The 21,293-nt window shown below is 38.4% G+C and overlaps 1 protein-coding gene across 1 annotated transcript in view; it reads left to right on the top strand.

The window, feature by feature from the left end:
- Positions 1–3,750, top strand: part of SLC22A15 (solute carrier family 22 member 15) — a 1,628,958-nt gene extending 1,625,208 nt beyond the window's left edge. Inside the window, exon 12 of the mRNA XM_044072941.1 lies at positions 2,651–3,750. Coding sequence (XP_043928876.1) covers positions 2,651–2,734 — 84 coding nt within the window. The 3' untranslated portion in view covers positions 2,735–3,750. The remainder of the gene's footprint in view (positions 1–2,650) is intronic.
- Positions 3,751–21,293: the final 17,543 nt, after the last annotated feature.

The raw sequence follows: 21,293 nt of genomic DNA, 5'->3' as shown, positions 1-21,293 counted from the left end.
CGAGCAGATTTCTTTGCCCTTTGGAAAAAGGAGAGACAGTAAGGATACAAACGGCAAAAGGTTTTAACAGATTGGTCAAGTAACGAGTATTTGTGCAGAGCCGAGATCCTATTTTGTTAAATCTGAGGGTGTGGAGTACAGGAGAAATCGCAGATATCTTCGTTTTGTAGCAGAACCGATATCGCAACATCATACCTGTGATAAAGACTCAACTCTCAGAGCAATCCAGATGATATTCCTGTTCCAGAACGTGTCTTGATTCCTGATACTGTTCCAGCATATGATTCCAGTGTTCCTAAGACTGAACATTCAGCAGAGACAATCACAGTTGCTAAACCAGATCTCAAATTTTATGTCACATAATATTGCCGCATTTCAAAGCCTAGTGTGAAATACACAGCAACTTGGACATAGTTGTGCGTGTGTGTGTGTGTGTGTGTGTGTGTGTGTGTGTGTGTGTGTGTGTGTGTGTGTGTGTGTGTGTGTGTATATGTATATATATATATATATATATATATGTATGTAGCTTTGTATAATTGCATGATGAAAATCATTTCTGTGTAGACTGCATATTCATTAATATCAGTGATAATGCTTAAGTCATTTTCTTAAAAAGGGAGGATGTAGAATAACAGGTGTGCTGTACCTCTAAGAAGCATTTCCAAGATCTGTGTGTGCATATAAATACCAAGCACGTGTTATCGTCATTGCCATTTTGAAGGTGCAGCCAGAGTGTTAACATCTGTGTGCATGATAGCTAGTTTGATAAGTTAGTTACTTAACCTCATTTATGATGAGTTTTTTTGGAATAAAGCTGTTTGAACAAGACCCCATGATGCTTGGCTGTTTTATCCTGACCTGGCGAGCAACAATATCCCACCTCTCCTGTGTATTCTTTGAAACTGCTATATTGTCATAGCACCTTTTTCACTCTACATTTCTATCAGTTAGCACACTCATGTTGTCCACCTTTGTGGATTCAATTATTGTAATGTAATATCTACTCCACCCTCAGACATGTGTGGTACTTTTCATTGCACATGTCCCTATGTATGAATCTGTTGCTTTTGATTACATTAACATTGTACAATTGCATCCAATACTGGGTGTGCTCATGCACAGCCATTATTTACTTTAGCTGCTTGTATTTCAGTGCGGCAGTAGGGTGGTTTACCATGATCTAGACCTGGGTCGGTGCTGCAGCCACAACAAGAGGCTGCTTGTCATGCACACTGGCTGGACGCATATGTATCTGGTTAGCATTGCTGCTCATCACACATGTACAGTAAACAGCATTGTCTTTGTTGCAATTGCAGACAGTGCTTATGAATCCTCAGGCTAATATGTGTAAAAACTATCTTTACCATAAGTATCACAATTCTGTATTTTATATTTTAAAACAAATTGATTTCCTTGCTGTTTCATTTGTGTTATTCTGTACAGTTCTATGTTCATAAGATATATTGAAAGAAAATGGTTATTTACCTAGATATTTAAAAAGACTGCAAGTCTTCCACTTTCAGATTATCCATAAAATGTGATCTGGACTTCAGCTGCTAAGAAGTGAAAATGAAGTAGATTTCTTCTTTATGGCTCCTTCCTCTGCAGAAGCATAAATGCAGTCATTCCCTGCTTCCACTTAAGTCCTTTTTTGTCCTTCGCCTCTTGTAACATCACTATTCCGTTGTAAGACGTTAGTTTAAACTTCCTCCAAGCTAAGTTTCTGAATTCTTGGAAGAGATACTTTTTGTTGCTTGCTTCATTCCTCACCACCTGCTATATTTCCTCCCTGTTATCCTTTCTTCAATTCCATAGCAACTTTTTCCATGACTTTTGTCCAAGGTACATTTTTTATGAGTGTCTTACAGTCCCTCATGCTCAGGCTCAGTTGCACCGGTGCTTCAATTTCTTAAATGTTGACTTCCTGTCCTTCTTCTAGTTCAGGTGTATGGAGTAAGTCAGTTACACTGAGAGCAAGTATTTTGTAATTGGGGCAAGCTAATAGAGGAGGAAATCGCTTACACTGAGAGCAAGTCTTTTGGAATCTGACCCACTGTCTCTAAACACTGGTCTTGAATTTAGGGATTCAATATTATCCGCAATATATTTATAGATAAATGAGCATTTGTTTGGTGTTCTTGTTTAGTGTGTCTGTTTCTTATGTTCTGACAATGTAATGCTTTTTTCAGCCCTGTAACTAAAATATAAATAAAACTGTGGTTCATCCCATACTTGTTATTTCAGTAATTGATCTCTGCCCTATATGGAAAACTTGATCATCAAAGTGAAATAAATAGAAAGTCAGCCAGAGAACCGGGAAGGTAACATTTTTACCCACAGTAGGTATTGGTGATTCCATCGTCAGATGGTAGTCCGTAGTTTCTGTAAGTAAGTTTATGTAAACCTAATGCTGGTGTGTAAGTATGCCAAGCATGTGATGTGATATATGAGGTTCTTTTGAAAGGATGTGGCTATGGCAGGTACATTTTCTTACATATTTAATGCATTTCTATTCCTGTCTGCATTGTTGCTTTGGCAAGATCTGAGAAGTCTGTGCATCACTCTGCTAGTTATATTGCTGGCTTTTTTATTTCTTAACCAAGCATGCAAAATGGATAGTCTTGTTTTAATTTTATTTATTGCTTTGCAGACTGAAGAACAAGGCAGTGCTGAAGAAAGCAGTGGGAATGAGGAATATTTTGATGCCGATGAAGAAACCCAGATGATAGCTTAATAGCTGTGAAAAACTTGATGGTAGTAATCTTTACCTCCAGCTGAAAAGTAAAAACGCAGCTAAATACAAAGAAATGGATACTAAAAAGACTGCAGTTTACCTCATATTCCTTTTTTATACACTACTGTGTAGTGACTTCAAGTTCCAACATGTTTCCTTGTGTATAATGAGATAATCAGTTCACTGTAGGTCCTAAGTATAATGTCATGGTTTCTGTATTGTATTTTAAACTGCTGTTTGCAAGCATCTTGAAATCAAGTTTGGTTTAGTTGCACAGGGTATCAGTTATATCTAGTGTACTTTAAAGATATACATAAATGAAATATGTAATGAACAGAATAATGTCTGAGCAGCAATTTTTCAGGTACACAAATTCACATTTTTCTGTGGCATAACTGTTGTGAAATTGATTCTGGATGTAGTGCATTCTTCTGTTTTAATAATGTGAAGTAACATTGCACAACTGATGTGTTTTTGAGTAAGAGGTAGCAAAGGTGTTGTGCAGTTTTCTTTCCAAACAAAGTGATCCCAAAGGTCCTGGTATAAGAACTGTCCTCAAGGTGTTTATTGCTTTGACTTTTGTATTGCATGATGCTATTCCTCTGAGAGCAGATCACAGTTACTGAAAAAGAAGCTAACCAGAACAACCTGTTTTTTTATTTATTTTAATTTAAATGCTTATAGATAATTTTTAAATATTTATAATTTTATAAGTAACATGTTAAATTCAGAGAAACTATGTCATGTCATTTAAATTGGTTATGTTTTCTCTTTCCTTTAATATGTTTACATCTTTAGGATATCAGGAAAAATATGATAGCTGCTTTTTAATGTTTGGTAATCTCTTCCTTGAAAAATGATGTGATACTTTTCACAAAATATAGTATCTTAGCATTTGTTTTATTTGTGATTGTATCCTGTTTTTTATATGTATTATTTCCAGTTGTTAAGGAGCCCTGTTTTAAAAATCATTCAAATCCCACCCCCCCCCCAACACACACACACACACACACACACACACACACACACACACACACACACCAGTAACACTGTTTTTGGAAGTTTTGGTGATTTAAACATAAATATAAAAATGAATCTAGTATAACTTCTGATAAACTCTCATGTACTGTACAAGTATGAAATGATAATTAAAAGAGTTACAGCAATGAAGAATAATAACAGCAGCTGTATATTACTTCAAAGTGGAATGTGCGGGAAACTTTGTTCATTTGCACGAGTCATTAGCTAGTATATCTGTTCAAACCATTGCTGTTATCATAGAAATATGTCTTCTTCAGTCTATGTACAGCGAATAAACACCAAAAAATATGTGAAAAGTACCAGGAGAAAAAACGCTCTTGTTATATAATAAATCCGTTTATTGAGCCACAAGTTTAGCGGTTTCATCTCTGGTAATTCAGAAACTTCTTCAGAACAAACATCATTTTAAAAAACACTTTTTAAAGCTCAGTAAAAAACATTCAATCAGTGCCCTCAAAATTCCGGACATAGATCTTTAAAGGTATAAACCCTAAAAAGCCATAGTACAAATAGCCACAACTCAATAAAAATATATATTACACTTAACTACATTTGACATTCTTTTAAGGACAAAAAATTTACCACTCAATTAGGACAAAAGTATAAATATTTATGTATATCCCATTTCATAAAAAATGTATGTTTAAAACTGTCGGTATTTTACCTCTCTAAGGTTTTTAGCCTTAAAAACATGCAATGGAAAGAGAATTGATACCAGGCCATTGTGTATCATTAACTCTAAGTTGCCATAAAGCTTCCTGCTTCTCCAAATGTAATGTTCATGGACCACCTCTCACCCCTACATCAAGAACTTCTGACTGTGAATTTGAAAGAATGGTTATTAAATTCCATGCAATGCTTAGCTAAGGCATTAGTGTCTTTTTTTATTCTTATATCCCTTAAATGCTCATAAATCATTTTTTTTTAATTTCCTCTCTTTTTTTCCCGATATAGAAACATGGACACATTGTGCAAAAAGCACAGTAAATAACCTTTTCAGTATTACAGGTACATTTCTTGTTTAATTTTGCCATAACATTGTTAATACTAAATGAGGAACCTTCCAAAAAGTAGGGGCAGTAGTTACAAAAAACACATTTTCTCATACTACCACTACATGGCCCTTTGTAGTTTTTTTATAAGATATTCTTAAGACATCTGCTTGTACGGTATACAGTGTTAAGTTTTTCCCCAACACAATGTTTGATGTGTTTGTTATTGGAAACAACCACCCAATTTTTAAATAATATATCAGCAATTCTTTTACTTGATTTGTTGAATGATGTAATGAAAGCACTTTGGAAGTTTGTATTCTTCACCCCAAAATTCTCATACTTGGAGCTATTAGCTGTAATACTTGAAAGGGGGTTAATATTAGTTTGCAATGAGTGCCCCGTAATAATCCTCCCCTCCTGAAGTTGAAATAGTAAAGGTTTAAAATAACCTCTCTCTCTCTTAATTATCTCTACCATGACTTCATTGATTAGATTGCTGAGGTACACTAATGCTTTATTAGTGCAATATATATTTTTATTGAGTTGTGGCTGTTTGCAGTATGGCTTTTTAGGGTTTATACCTTTAAAGATCTATGTCCGAAATTTTGAGGGCACTGATTGGTTTTTGAATAAGGGGGTGTGGTTTCTACTGAGCTTTAAAAAGTGTTTTTTTTTTAATGATGTTTGTTCTGAAGAAGTTTTTGAATTACCAAAGACGAACACGCTAACCTTGTGGATCAATAAATGGATTTATTATATAACAAGAGCATTTTTTCTTTTGGTGCCTTTCACATATTCTTCAGACTGTGTGCCTGTACTGATGTTATATTGCTACACATTTGGAGATGCCAAGAAATTGGTGAACTTTTAGGAAAAGCAGGATGGATTTAGCAGGACAGTTTTAGGTAGGAATAATAATATTAATTCTCCAGTTGTGCAAGTATCCCTGATAAATATCTGAAGCAATTCAGTAAAACATGCAAATAGTTACAGAAATGTTGCTGTAGTCTTTTTGGTAAAGCTGTTAAAATATATTACTGTCCTTGGCTGTTTCTGTCTTATTTATGTTTGTTTGTGTCTTTCGGCTTTTCCCGGTTAGGGGTCGCCACAGCGGAACTCCGGTCCGCTAATGATTGGCAGTAGATTTTTATGTGCTGGCTTTCCAGGCCTAACGCACAACCTTCAATGAAGGAACGTCCATTCACGCATGTCGCAGCACAGAAGACGCTCTGAGAATCGAATGGTCAACGTCTAACTGTGAGGCGACAACGCTACCGCAGCACCACCACCACAGTCTTCTGTCTTACTTATGTAAAAAAAAAATACTGTAATGGCATTTACAGTTTGCAAAATGTGTGTTTACAACTTTATGCCACGATGGAAAGGCACACACACACAGGGTATTTATGCAGACATATATCAATGTGATTCATTACTGCTGTAGTGTACAATTCACAGTGGTACCTAGTAAACACACACATATAACAAAGACATCGCCTGTTTTGTAACATGACATGCATCAGTGGTCTAACATATTTAGAACTGCATAACAGGTGCACCCAAGTTCATTGGTGCTTCATATTGTCCACCATGCATTACTTGTACAAAAAAAAAAAAAGGACTGGTACAGATTATAAACAGAATACATACATACTGAAACACCATGGGCCAGATTCAATAACGCCTACACTAAGTGTACACGATCTGTATTCAAGAACATCCCTACCACTTTTTTGTGCTTTTTAGTCACTCAGAAAGATTATACTAAGTGTACATGTAGTCTGCACTTTGTGGTAACCTTTATGAATCCCTCTCAGTATTTAAAACTCCAAAAAATCAGTAGGAAAACTAAAATTAGCAGGAAAAAGATGTGAGTTATGCTTGTGTTATCTGTTCACTCAGAACAATGTAAACTTAGTGTAGGCTTTATTGAATCCCAGGGCATGTTGATGCAAGCCTGAAGACTACTTTTAACAGATTTTGTTCACGAGTCCCAGCATCATGCCTTCATCGTGCAAATAGCAGTAAAATATGTAAATAAATGAGCACAGTAAGAGTCCCACAGGTCACTGAGAAAGACTGAAAATGACAGAGTGTATAGAACCATCTATGGTGATAATTCAGCATTGTGTATACTGACAAAAAAAGGAATTATTCACATTGGTGTGTTATTATAACAACTTGTCTCACACCTGAAGGTCTTATCTTTGCTTGTGTAGCAGCCGTTATTATTTCTGACTATATAGCAAGCACATCACTGTAGCACACACTTAATATTTTGCAGTATTCACTCACAACCACATTGACCCACATCTGCATACTGTGATACCTTTTGATATTTCAACATTATTTTCCTTACCTCAATGAAAATGTTTCAGTATTTTGTACCTCTGTCACACAGCCTTGTAACATAGACAGTCACTGTATGCTTGTAGTACTAATGTTGCAATGCATACTTAGAAGTGCAGCTTAAAAAAATACACACACATATATATATATATATATATATATATATATATATATATATATGTAAAAAAGTATCAAGAGTCTAATTCTACAGCTTGTCCCAGAATGTCCTGTCTTGCATCCTGTGATCCACCAACAGCAGCAGCAGCAGGAAGTCCTTGATGAGGTCCTGCCAGTGGTGGAGGAGATATCAGAGGGGATGTCTGTCATTTGCACCCAAGGTGGCAGCTTTACCAGCATTCACTCCAAGAGCAAGTATAAAATGAAGGCCCAGGCTGCAACCCACCTCCTAGCAATGAGGGTTATCTATGTAAAAGGATAGGAACATACATGCACACCGTGCTCAATACATACAGAGGAAAGAAGCTTTAACTGACATTGCTGTTGATCTAGGATACTTTCATCATGCATATTCTGTTCTGCTCATAACTTGGACAGACCACATTCAAGCTGGCACAGTATATTCCCTAATATACCAGGCAGAACATTCCTATGCCATTCCTCCACAGTTTCCTGAATATGTTTATATGATACTGATGCCAAATGCTCAAACAGCCATGCTGGCCTATGAAGCCACCCAATTCTTCAAAGAGGAGTTTGACAGCCCAATCTATGGCCAAGTCCATCTCCCGGTCTACAGTATACAGAACCTCCTCATGGGCCACCTGCTGCTGTGCCAACTGATTATGGCATTGATTTGCAGCAAATATTAAAGGTCATGGCTCACAGACTGCACACAGTGTAAAGGCTAACCACTTGGTATTGTAACATTTGGCTCTAGGAAATTTGGTCATGTTGAATGTCTCCAAAAAGTAGGCATGGATATTTCCCAATGATAACTGAAGTGAAAATCCAATCTACTCCTATCAATGCCATCCAGCCTACTCCCACCAATGGCAGGGACCTGTGCTAACAGTGGGAGGAGTCTGTGTGCCCCAATTGGCCAGTGTGTACTCATCTTAAAACCCAGCAGTCTTGGGTCAATAAGCTACTGGCTAGCCATTTTCCAGTAACCTATCCTGGGCTACCTGGGATAGCTCTGTTGGGCAAAACCTGGACATAAAACCTGCCAAACATGAACTAAGGATTGCTACACTCAAAATATGTTCCTCTGACAGGAATCAGCTTGGAAATGGATGACATAATGGTAGAGGGAGGCTGGACATCCTCTCATTCCAGGAGACAAAGCCACTTGGCTTTGAATTCAGAGCTTACTACTCAGGGACAGACTAGAAATGGTATGGGAATTGTGATGAAGGAAAGGCTTCAGAAGATAAATTAGTTACAGACACATGGCATTCAGACGCCAATATAAGGAGTGGGTACTATTCATGATCTCAGCCTATGCCCCAGAGCATGGCTGTGATAGCGAGGAAATGAGCGCACTCAGGCAGCTCTTGCAGGACCTACTTGATAAAGCAGGACAGCATGAACTGGTGTTGATAATGGGTGACTTGAATGCACATACTGGAAAAGACAGATGGAGCTGCTATAAGGACTGCCTGGGCCCACATGAATGGAGCAACGGGACTTCTGTCTGGCAAATGGCTTCATTGTGGCTAACACATGGTTTAGTAAGATAGACTAAAGATCACATACAGTAGTGTCCAACATGCAACTTAGACTTTGTCCTAGTAAGGAAAGGGCATTGGGGCAGAATCAGTGATTATAAGGTCATCCCCAGTGAAACAGCATACAGCATGAGCCACTGGTTGCCACAGTCAGCTGCAAGCAGCAGTCAGAGAAGGCACTAAGGGTCAACAGAGAGTAGGTAGAAGATATGGAAGCTGACTGGAGAGAAAACACATGATCTCAAGGAAATACTTAGGGCTGTAGCACATCAGGAAGAAGAAGAATGGAAATAACTGGAGTTTAAAAAGAATGACAGTGTCACAAAACAGGAAGTGTGAAGACTAAAACAGATATGCGTCTTTGCCGGGTATGGAAATAAGGTATATAAGAAAAGCTGGTACTGGAATTCAGAAGACCAGGAAGTCAGCAAAGATAGAAGGTATGCAGGAAAAAGTGGGAGATAGAATAGATTGACCAGGCTAAGAAATAATACAATTTGGCTAACAAAGAGGTTAAGGGAGCAGTTGCAATAGCAAAGAACAGGGCATCAGAGGCACTGTACCAGCTTCTGGAAGGTGACAGTAGATGGCACAAGGAAAATTTGGTTGCAAGGCAAATAAAGAAAGATAAAAATGATGTTCATCAGATATCTTTCATGAGGGATGCCAACAGCAACCTACTTACCAGTCCACCGGACATCAGAGGCAGATGAAGAAAACCCCCAAAAATGTGTACTACCTTAGACACAGCCTACATTGAAAGAAAAAGAGAAGTCCACCCTAGAAGAAGTAGGAACAGCACTAAGGAAAATGCAGTCAGAGCAAGCATCAGGCTCAGTGGAGGTCATGGCAGATATCAAGAAGTTTGGTGAATTAGGGGAGAAATAGCTCCAGAGGGTACTCATAGCAGTATAGGGAGAAAGGTGTATTCCACATGACTGGAGAATATGCATACCAGTCCCAGATTCACAAAGGGGACATTCACAACTGTGGATAGTATAGAGATAAACTCCTGTCACATTGCATGAACGTTCTGGAGAGGGTGATTGATGAACAAATACACTGTGTAGTGGAAAGCAAAATGGGAAGTGAGCAGTTAGGATTCAGCATAACCAACCCAATGTTTGCAGTGAGACAGATAGTTGAAAAGCTAGAGATGAGGGAGGAGTTCAACTGGGCATTCCCAGACTTGGAGAAAGCATAAGGCAAGGCTTTAAGAAAGCTGATTTGGGCAGTCCTATGTTGGTTCAATCTCAGAATCATTGGTAAAATTAGTGCAGCCTATGCACATGGACCTAATACCACAAGTACAAACAGTGTTCAGACTCAGAAGGGTTCCCAGTGGGAGTAGGTCTGCATCAGGGTTCATCTGTGAGCCCACAGTACTGTTCGTACTGGTGATGGACTACTTTAGTGAAAAGGTTGGAGGAGATAGATCAACAAAGTTGCTGTACATAGATGTAGTACTGCAGGCCAACTCTGAACAAGAACTTGAGCAAATGGCAGGGGAATGGAATGCTAAGCTTGAAGGCACATGGAATGAAAGTGTGTAGAGATAAGACGGTTGCCATGATAGCAAATGGGAGAAATCAGAAGAAAATGAGAACTGAGATAGAAGGGAAATTAGTGGAACAGGTAAACAGCTTCACGTATCTGGAAGGGATGGTTTAGAAGAAGGGAAGTCTGAATGAGGAGGTCAAGGGCCTGCAACCAACTGGCACAGTGTCGGGGTAGTGTGTGACAGAAGAATGCCAAAGAAGCTGAAAAGCAAGAAATACAAAGCAGTGGGGTGTGACCAGTACTACTGTATGGTACAGAAACCTGGGCAGTGAAGACAGAGCAGTTGAAGCTAGAAGTCAGGAAGATGAAGTGCCTGAGATGGGAGGTAGGATGAACACTGGAGGAGATGAAAAATGAGGACATCAGAGCAAAATCCCAAATAACTCTAATTGCATAGAAGGTCAAAGATAACTGATTACAGTGGTTTGGTTACATGTGCAGGAAAGCATAATACAATGTGGTGAAGAAGATTTGGGACAGACAAGAAGGTGGCAAGAAGAAATTAGGGCATCTAGCAAAAGGAGGGACTGTGTGAGAGACGATGTGTGAAAGGCATGACTGTCATAGAAGGTAGGAGAATGGCATTAAACAGAGAGAGAGAGATGTCGATAGTTGATGCAACACCTCAGCCCCACTTAGAAAATGGCAAAAAGGAGGTTGATGATGATTATTAAGGGACATAACTACAGAGGCAGAACACATCAGATCATAGCTTCATGATAACATCAGACCATTACAACATAAGTTACATCATGGGTACAATGATATGACATCTAAATATGTACAACTAGGTATCGCATATGTTATGTGACTAATGAAAATGTAACAGGATATTAAATGCTGGTTCAGCATTTTAGCAGTGTTCAGCTGCCAAATAAACTTTTGTTTAGAAATGGAACATGTGTCTGATTGATGTATTATAATGTCAGTGTGCCACGTATGCATGGTAGATGCTCCAAAATGTCTTAACTTTAACTTAACTTTTTTGCACATATTTGTGAAGTACAGTGTGTCTGGGACCTGCAAGTGCTTGTACACAAGCATACATTCACTTTGGTCATATTGTGAATGGCAGCATAAATATATATATGGAGTTTTTTTTAATGTGTAGACAAAGCTCAGCATCTCAATGCATCTCTAGTGCTGTCTGTTCAATTATTAAAAAGGCTATTTCAAGCAGTCCACTGTCATAGTCACCTGCCTGAATAAGCATAATCATGACATCAACATTATGTTTTGTTATGTCTAGATTATAACATCTGTGACTTTTGCCTACTACATCCATCTTATACTACTTGCATCTCTCTTTGTGTCTCATGGTGTATCCTAACAGGTAGCATCCAATATCCAAGAGAGCATTCTAACATGGATAAGCATGGCCCTTGCAGTGTGTGACTTGTAAAGATGATTATTCTGTCATGTTAGTGAAATGTATCCTGATATTCATTACTTTCAGCAGTCACCTTATATAGGCAGGAACACAGTGAACATCCAAAGTGGAGCAGCAAGATAGGAGTAGCACGTGAGCAAATCATACTTTGAGATCTAGTGTAATGTGTTCATCATATTGACTAGCAGCTGCCCTCAGTGAACATTAAAGTTGTGAAGGATATGAAATCTGCATGACAACATGCAAGCTGTGCTGGAAGAAAATATGTGTCAATGCTAGTGCTGTAACAAGTATGGTAAGAACAACAGCAAAACTCTAGAAGGACAACAGAATAGGAAGACAGTTGTTCTAACCACAAGTGGCTTGAAGTTACTAGGTATTGTAACAGAGTAAAGTGAAAGAAGAAAATGGGAGATGCAACCACAAAACATAGGATAAGAAGAGACAAGCCATAGTTAAAGAGCATGGAAAACAGTGGGGACAAGTGCGAAGGGGAACACAGAGCCTTAGGTGGACATAGCAAGCATAGCCTGGAAAATTGTTGAGTGACAGACGAGCATAAGAGGGTTTGGGGTTGAATTCTTAAGCATACAAATTCCTCCAGCAGCCCAAATGCTCAGGGAGGATAAGATTAGGAGTATGATGTCTGCCGCAAACCTAAACAGGATAAATGGGTTTGAGGCTGGATTAGGACTTGGTTGGAGACCTCCCAGGCAGAGAAGATTAATGTGCGATACTATGCCTCAGTCGTAATCAAAAGTGGACAGTAATTGGGAGAAATGGGGTTATATTTTACATGTAATTTACTGCATTTTTTAAAATAAAATAGAGTAGTGGATGAGAATTACAGATGCAGAACAGAAGGCTAGGTGTTCAGACAGTATAAAGAAGAGGGAAGGATTACAGACTGTACAGTATGATTAACTTGGAGAATGGCTGTTTTTGTTACATTGCAATTCAAGAAGTCTGTGCAAGAAAGTGGAGCAGGAAGATGGACATTGCTTTTACCTTATAAACATAGAACAATGAGTGACAATAAAGTGTTGGGCATAGATATCAGTTATAGCCTGCTTATGCTCTATAGAGAAGGGGAAAAAACTACAAGAAAAATTTAGCAAAGCGGTTTTCACTGTGTGATACCTTAAACCTTTGTAATTGAGGCCCATGGGATATATGCATATGATCTCTTAAGGACATCAAGTGTTTCAGCTGTATGGCTTCTGAATGTCCATGACTTTTTACTTTTTAAGTTTTTATGAATAGATTCAGGCCATTAAATTAAAACCCAAAAAGACTTAAAACTTTGTAAGAGCATGTTTTTTAAAAAGTGTGGTTTGAGGAAAAAAGTGTTTAAGTAATGTGATGGTGGAAATCAGTGTACAGGAAGAGCAAAGTAAAAATGCAAGTTTAAGACGCAACACCATGGAAATAGAGATGTCATCACAGAAAGTGGTTGGAGTATGCAATGGATGTGGTAGAGGTTAAAATGGATGACTAGTAGGTAAACAATTAATTACATTACTCCAGTTCTTTTATCTGTGCTATTTGCCTTGCCCCTTTGATTCTTCTGAAACATTAGCTATCACACCAGAACTCCTCTTATGAGCCTTTTCCACTGTTCTGTTCCTATTAGTCTCTGTTCCTTCCACCTGGCTAGTGCACATTCCTGCCTAATTCCCTCATATTGTGGTATTAGTTCCTTTAATGGCCACATATAGCTCTTTCTACCCTTCACGTGTTGTAGCACTGTCCTACCAGCTTGGATTCTCTTCATCTTTTATTCTTTCACAGCTGCATATTCCACTATGACTCTATACAATGACGTTTGGTTTACTCCTCCTCTGACAAACGCTGTGTCTTCTTTTCCTCTCATTGTCTATTGGACATCTGTTACCCCCTTTACATTCCCACCATACACTTTCCTTTCTCAATAGCCAGCCCACTACCCCCGGTAGCTATATATATTCCCTTAAGTAATGAGAACATCTCAGAGATTTTTATAGCAAAACCAACTCCCTAGACACGGAGTACCCCAGCATGTGGTTTGCAGTGCTAGTAAATGGTCACGATAAAGGAAAACATTATGGTGGATGGTTTCTGAGAATTAAATTATGACAAACCTGGTAGATGGTTAAAAATAGGGGACAAGGGTACAAGTTAGAGTGAAAAGAGCTTTTGAGGTGAACAAAGGATGCATTTTGCATACATATGAAATGGTATGAGAAAAACACAAAAGGAACAGAAATATTAATATTCAGGAAGGTGAGGGCACCTATTAGGGTTCAGGATATGATATACAAGCAGTTGAAAGGTGTTGCGGCTACAAGAAAGGTAAACAGAATGACAACAAAAGCACAAGTTAAAAAGGAACTGCCATAAGGTTTTAAAAGTGTAGCAAAAGCTTCTTAACATGTAGAGCAAAGAGAAGGGAATGTGGGACATACCTGACCAGACTAAGTATACAGATGGGATAGAGATCCTAGAAGATGTAGAAATGTGGAAATACTGAATTAATATTTTGCTACAGACTTAACAAAGGGAAGGAAGGTCAGAGTGCCAGGCTGGGAAAGCAATAGAGCAGAGTGATGAAAGCAGTGGGCAGACACTGATAGATATGGATGTTATTAAAGTGAATGTGCCTCCCTAAGGGACAAAAATGAAATGTGCTTGGATTAGATGTGCTGCCTGCCTTGGTCTTCAAAATCCTGCCATATGTTTTCAGTAAGTTAATAACCACTGTGGAGTACATGAAGATTTGAAAACAAGTTTGATACCTTATTACAAGAGAAGAAGCAAGGGAAATAATGGAAACTACAGCCATGATTTAAAAAAAAAAGCATTTTCAAGTGAAAGTCATAAAGGAAATTCTGATGGAAAGACATCTGGCTTATAGTATGTCAGTCTCCAGAAATAAATTATTTTTCAGAGGAAGATACCAGTCAAACATGATCCAGTTGTCACAAGAGAACTTACAAGTGGAGAAATAGTAGATGTGATCTTACAGAATTTCTCTTTAGCCTTTGTTCCATGCCTGTAAAAACTACTAATAAGCAAGTAAGAAAGGTTTTATTTGCAAGAACCAAAAATAGAAAATCCACATCAGCCCAGAAACCAAGTTAGGAATCAGATCCAAATATTGACAAACCAAGCTTACTGGCTTGTCACTATGCTGCTTGGCTGTCTACAAAGAAGAAATCTGAAGAAAGTAACAGAAAATCAACTAGAAGAGGCAAAGCAAAAAACTCTAGTGTGGAAGAGTCTTGCAGCTGTTTATCAAAAAGTTCAGGTTTCAGATCTAGTACAGGAAGTATCTTCCATTAATTTAGTGAAAAATAAATTTAATGCATTCAGAGATGTTTAAAAATATGTAAGAAACTGGAGGAATACATAGACTCAAATGACAAAAGCTGGAAAGCATAGAAAATTATTTAGGTAGCTATTTAGATAAGCTAATAAAAAAACTGAAGAAATCAGAGAGTGAAATTAAGAAAATTGCAGAATATGAGGCTTCTCTAGAACTGTTTTAAAAATGAGATTTAGAAGATAAAGAATGCAGGTAAAACATGAGATTTCTGCTATACCATAGAATCAGAAAGGAATAGACTATTCCTTTTTTGAAAATACAAATAAGCAACTGGACTAATATTCCACAGGAGGATTTAATTGAAATGTTACATGCTCCAAATGTGGCCATGAGAAAGAAGCCAATACCTATAGTAGTAAAGATGCAGTAATAACAGCAGAAAGAGATGATCTAACAAAATTGTAGAAGGAAAAATATTAACAGTTGGGGACACCATAGTGTTTCCGGAAAATGATTATTCACTGTGCACCAGGCAGAAAAGAAGGGAGTTTATCCCTGCAAAGGATGTCAAGAGGTGGTGTGAGATTCAAGTTGCTGTATCTTGCTGTTTTTATATTTTTTTTTCCTGGAGGATAAAAGACTTTCAGGTGTAGAACAGGCTAAGAAAAAAAATGTTTACCCAGGAAAGAGTGAGCCAGGAAGCTGAATGGGACTGTACTTCTCATTCCTCTGACAGTAGAAAAGCTGATAGAACTTGCTAGAAAGATTGTTTTGATTCTTCCAAAGGAAACTAGTAGAGCAACAGAACAAAATGCACTGGAACTGATAGAAAAATCAGGAATACATTTGACTTTGAACCAAAGACCTATGTTGGGTGGTCGAGATGATGATTAAGATGACCAGTAATGTGAAAGTAAAAATAAGTGGAAGAATTTTAATGTATCATTTCCATAAGATGCAGTTTGATCACAAGAAATGTACTTCTGCAAAAAGTGGCTAAAAACTGGAAGTTGTGGACTGGTTTAAATTGGAGGGAGGCCTCAAAATCATAGTTCTAATTTTCCCATTAATGTTTAGAAGAATAAGGATACTGAAGATGTAACTGTAAGTAAAAAAAGTTATTATTCATAGTAGTACATAAATAATTTTCTGGATGTTCATTGCATGTTACATTGTAAAGATGTTCTTACAATATGCAGTTATTTTAAATGTGATATACGGGGAGTCTTATCAGTGACTGTTGCTTGTGCCAGTGCTGTTAAAGAAGAAAGTGCATTTTGTCACAGTAGTACATCTGAGATTTATACTCTAGCAAGATAAAGGCAGGATATAATCAGTATAATGTGATCATGCGCTGCTGGAGAATATGTGGAAGTGTACTGATCATATGTGTATTAAATTATGTTGTAATGGAAAGCATATAAAATGATACGTTTCCCAGCATTTGAGATAAAGCTATTCTATGCATCTATAAAACTTTAAACTACCTCTCCATCAGCAGAGCTCTGTAGCTGGAAATGGTCATCCTAAGTGCAAGCTATTAATCAGGAAATGGCTAAACCATTAACTCTGAGGCATTTGTTTGACCAGCACTATAATTAGTGCTTAAAGGGGGAACTGGCAAGCAGTTCAGTGAAGATAAATGAAGACTGACACATTGAAGGGAATATTTTTTACAAGAAGATGCATTCCTAGCACCATATAGCATTTTATTATAAAACAAAACAGTGCATGGTGTACTTTTATTTATTGAATGGTAGCCAGTGACCTTTTTCTTAAGGCTATAAATCAGGTAACCATGAGCATGAATGTTGTTTTTCACATCTGGGATGGAAAAATAGAGATGAGCCAAGAAAGGATGGTGCCAGTACAAGAGTGAACATGGGCTCTAACTTGTACTTACAGCATGATTAAGCCCAGAGGGATGGCTAGTTTTGTGCCAGCCCCTCAAACGTGTGCCCTACCACCTCAGCTCTTCAAGTGAAGAGCAGAAAAATGGACTTTTGTTTACTGCAGAAAGCAAAAGTTTTTCCACAGTACGGCAGCCAATCCATTCCATGTACCTTCCCCAAGCTGAGGAAGTGAAAGCAAAATAAACAGGGGGAAAAAAACTTCAAATTACTGTAAGAAGATGACTGGCTTCCTACAGTAATTCAGTCAATCATGCCCTACCAAATTCATGCCCTCCCCAGCTCTTCAAATGAAGAGCAAAGAAAGTAAATGTGATATTTGGATATTAGTGTTGAAAGCCAATTGATAGTAATTCAGCCACTCATGCCCCACAAACAAACTTGTGTCCCCTAGCTCTCAACAGAAGAGCAAAAGTCTTTGGATATTATTTCAGGAAAATGATTGGCTTCCTACAGTAATTCAGCCAATCAACAGCCTCCAGCTGTTTAAACGACCAAAAAAAAAAAAAGGACTGAACTGAAGTGTCTTTCTTCTGTATTGGTATTTTAGTACAGCAAGTGCAGCACTAGCCCCTCAATCATACCCCCTAACACTTTGAGTGGGGCAGTTGGCCCTTTTGCCCTGCCCTTGCTATGCTACTGATTAAACCTAACTTTAGACTAGGTTATGCCTGGGGGTGTAGCTGTCTGTTTGGGGGAAACTGCCCCTACATAGGTTCATTGGTGTATACTAAGCTATTGACCACTAGAGCCTTTATAAGCCTAGCCATGCAGTCCAAATGTATAACACAAGTTATTGTGCCTTAGAAGTTATTCTAAAGGGTGTATGTTAGCTAGGGCATGATTTATTGGTTGCCTCTGTCCTTCAGAGACATATGTGCCACATCTGGAGTGAATTTTTGATTTCCCATCTACTGGTCCAGTTTACGCTTGAATAGGGCTAGGGAAGGCCTCTGCTTCCATTGGACAGAAAGTCTAATTCATAAAATGAGAATTCTCTGAGATATGTACTTATCCCTCCAACATATCCTATTTATGTTTTAAGAAACGTTTACGCACATATGCAAAAAGTCCCATCAGAGTGAGAATTAAAGGATGCCTTGCATAACAAGCATAGATCACCTCTCAGCAGTGTATAGAAAACTGAGTATAGATGTAGAACTTAGAGGTGATCCTTAGGACATTGTTACACCCTATATTCTTTTTGTGAGGAACCTGTGAGAGCATTCCAGTTATTGCATGTGTGTGGTCAAGTACATACCAAAGGGGCAATTATACTCAATGATGGGTCTGATGAGGGCCAAATACAGTGGCATGATGACTTTCCTGGACCTAGATGCCATGCCCTCACTTGTAAGATAAATGCTATAGAATAACTTTCTTACTACCATAGACACATGTTGGTCAAAGGCCAGGTTATTATCTACATGTGTCCCAAAATCCTTGACTACTGTATTTACTCTTAGGGTTGTTTTATTAATGAGTTAGTTTCCCAGAGTAGCTAACTTGCTGAAAGATACTATTATACATTTCTTGGCATTGAGTTTTAAGCCATGGATTTAGCAGCAATCATTTAAATTAGACCTTCCTGTAAGATGTTTGCATTTTACTGGATTCTCTTTCCTAGTTTGAGGTCATCTGCAAACTTGTCAACCAGAAGGCCTTAATATTGTCCTTGACGTCTGAAAAGCAGATGCCAAAGAGGAGCAGACCTAGCAAATACAAAGAGCCCTGAAGGACTCCACTAGTGCCTGGCCTTTTTATGGGGGTGGTCTATCCAATCCTAACTTCCTGGGTCAGCTCTATGTGTCAGCTGGCTATCTAGCATGTTACATAATGGTTTATACTGAATTCCATGAGTTTGTTTACAATGCCCGAGTGGGGTATTGAATCAAATATCTTAGCCAGGTCAAGGTAGGCAGTATGCACTGTTTTGCCCTTTTCCATTGCTTTGGTGACCTTTTCAAAGAAGTCCACCAGGTTTACTAGGCATGATCTGCCTTTTGATGAAACCAAACTGGGAGGGGGAGGTAAAGTTGGAGCTGAAATTGTTGGCAAGTAGATTTACTATATATCCCAGCTCCATAAGCCTGGCTCCATTTACACCAGTTTGGCACACTGTTGTGTGTTGCATTTGAGGTTTCTGACATAACTAAAGAAGGGCTTATTTAGCTGGATGAGATAGTTTTTATAATTTTGGGTGTTACTATTCCTAACTTTAGCTATGACCTTTTTTTTCTTTTGTTGTACAACCTGTTTAATGTTGGATTCCACCAGGGTGGCTTGCTTTTAGTGTTTGTGTTGGACTTCTGATAAGTACAGCAGCCTCTATGCTACCATTTCCACACAGGCTGCTGTGTTATCTATGTTTGGAGGGGTTTGGAATTCTGAGAAGTTATTGGTTAATAAAAACTAGTTTGCCTTGAAATAGTCCCTAACTGTTACAGGGTTTGGGGGTTGCCAACTTGATTTTTATTTCAAAGAAGACTGCTTTGTGATTTGATTTTACCAGAGAGAATATGACACTGGGTTGGAATGGGATGCAGCATTCACCCATATTTTTTATCAGGTCCAATATGTTTATACCTCTAGTGAGTGTATACACAATCTGATCTAGCATTTATGTTTACAAAGTCAATTAATCTCTCTGCCTACAAATTTGGGGTCATGTAGGTTTCCCAGTCTACAGAGGGGTAATTAAACTCCCCCATGAATACAGTACTTGAATGATGAGTGTCTCCAGTAGATTTAAGCGCAAGCTATGGGTGGCCTGGGACATACAGTGTAACCTGTAGCTTGCTAGAATATGATATGAGACTTTGTCTTTGGTGATCTGTATGTGGAGAACCTCTAGCATGTAATTGTGTTTAACCAACCTAGTGGTATGGTTGTTATCAGTGTAGATTGAGAATTCCCCACCTTTACTTCCTGTGTGTGCAGCTGTTGGTTTAAATGTGTGGAAGGCACTGAAGCCTTGCACTGCAGGGGTAGTCTCTGTGACTTTAAAACCATGTCTCAGTATTTGCACGGATGGCTGCATTCTCCGTGGTAAGAAAAGTGTGGAGGGAGTGGAATTTGTTTAAACTTCTGGCATTGAGCAGCTTTAGATTCCCAAGTGTTGATTTTGCTATGTTGAAAAGTTTCTCAATTTGGCATTGCATAAAAGGGTGCTATGGGGAAGGGCAGTATTTTAGCCAACATTCAAAAGCTTAAAGGAGATAGGTGCAGACCATCCTTAGCAAAGCAACATGATTTGTTAACTGTTTCTTCCCATGCTGACAAAAACTGTATGACACCAGAAAATAAACCAATTATTAGACAGTCATCTTTTGCTTGTACTGTGGCATCATCCTTGGTGAAGACAGAATGCTGCTCAATGCTAGGCACATACCAGTTTGTAGCACACAGTCTGAGCTCCCTGTCTCTCTTCATATAATCAAAGAGGTAAGTCCCTCAGGTCATTTACACCTACATGGACTATGATCGAGTCATACTGGCACCTGTGGTGCAATGACTTGAGTATGTGGATAATTTGGTGGATTCTAGCTCCTGATAAGCAACTGAGAGTTATTTTCTCTTTGTCCAGCCTAGTGATTGGGGCATCAGTATGTCAAACAAGTCCCCTATGACTGGAGTCTTTGGTAGTGTGTTTGCTTGTCTTATGGGACATTTAGTTGAGGGTCCATTGGGTGTGGCTGAAGTTGTGTTCATTTTTGCTTTTGTGTTTTTTGGTTTGCTGAGAATAATTTTTGCAGGTGGTGTGTCAGGGAGGTCTTTGGGAAGATTGCATTTAAGTGCCACAGCATATATTGGGCTATGTGTGAGGTACATGCTATGCACTGTGGGTATAGCATATGTGTTTCTGACATACCTGATTTTTATTCTGTGTGTTTGTATGCAAGAACTGTGCCGCCAGTGACATTGTGTATATACATGTGTTGCATGCTGTATTCATTTCTTTAAGGATTAAATGGTTGTCATTGAACATGAGACAGTTGCTACATTGTCTCAAGATATCTACTTCCACCTAACTGTGGGGAAATTGGGAAGGTGTATATCCATGATGCCAGGTCCTTTATTACTTGAGCTACAAATGTGTAGTGCATGAGGGGTTAAAAGACAGCAACTAAAGGTACTTTTGGGACTAGGGGCCAGGCAATATAATACTAAATTTAAGGGGCAGTGTTTCTCAAACACACAAACTAGTTCTATGCTTCTCAGCATGCAAAGTACATTCTGTACAATCACTGAGTTACTGTGTACAGTTTCAGAAGTAGTTCTATAGGAAAATTTTACCTTCTAGGTCTCTGGTACTATACAGG

The sequence above is a fragment of the Protopterus annectens genome, chromosome 5.part1 (assembly GCF_019279795.1).
Source record: "Protopterus annectens isolate FY-2018-M chromosome 5.part1, PAN1.0, whole genome shotgun sequence".
In the NCBI taxonomy this organism is placed as follows: domain Eukaryota; kingdom Metazoa; phylum Chordata; order Ceratodontiformes; family Protopteridae; genus Protopterus; species Protopterus annectens.
Note: the sequence above shows the minus strand (reverse complement) of the source record. Positions and strands in the feature narration are given on the sequence as shown.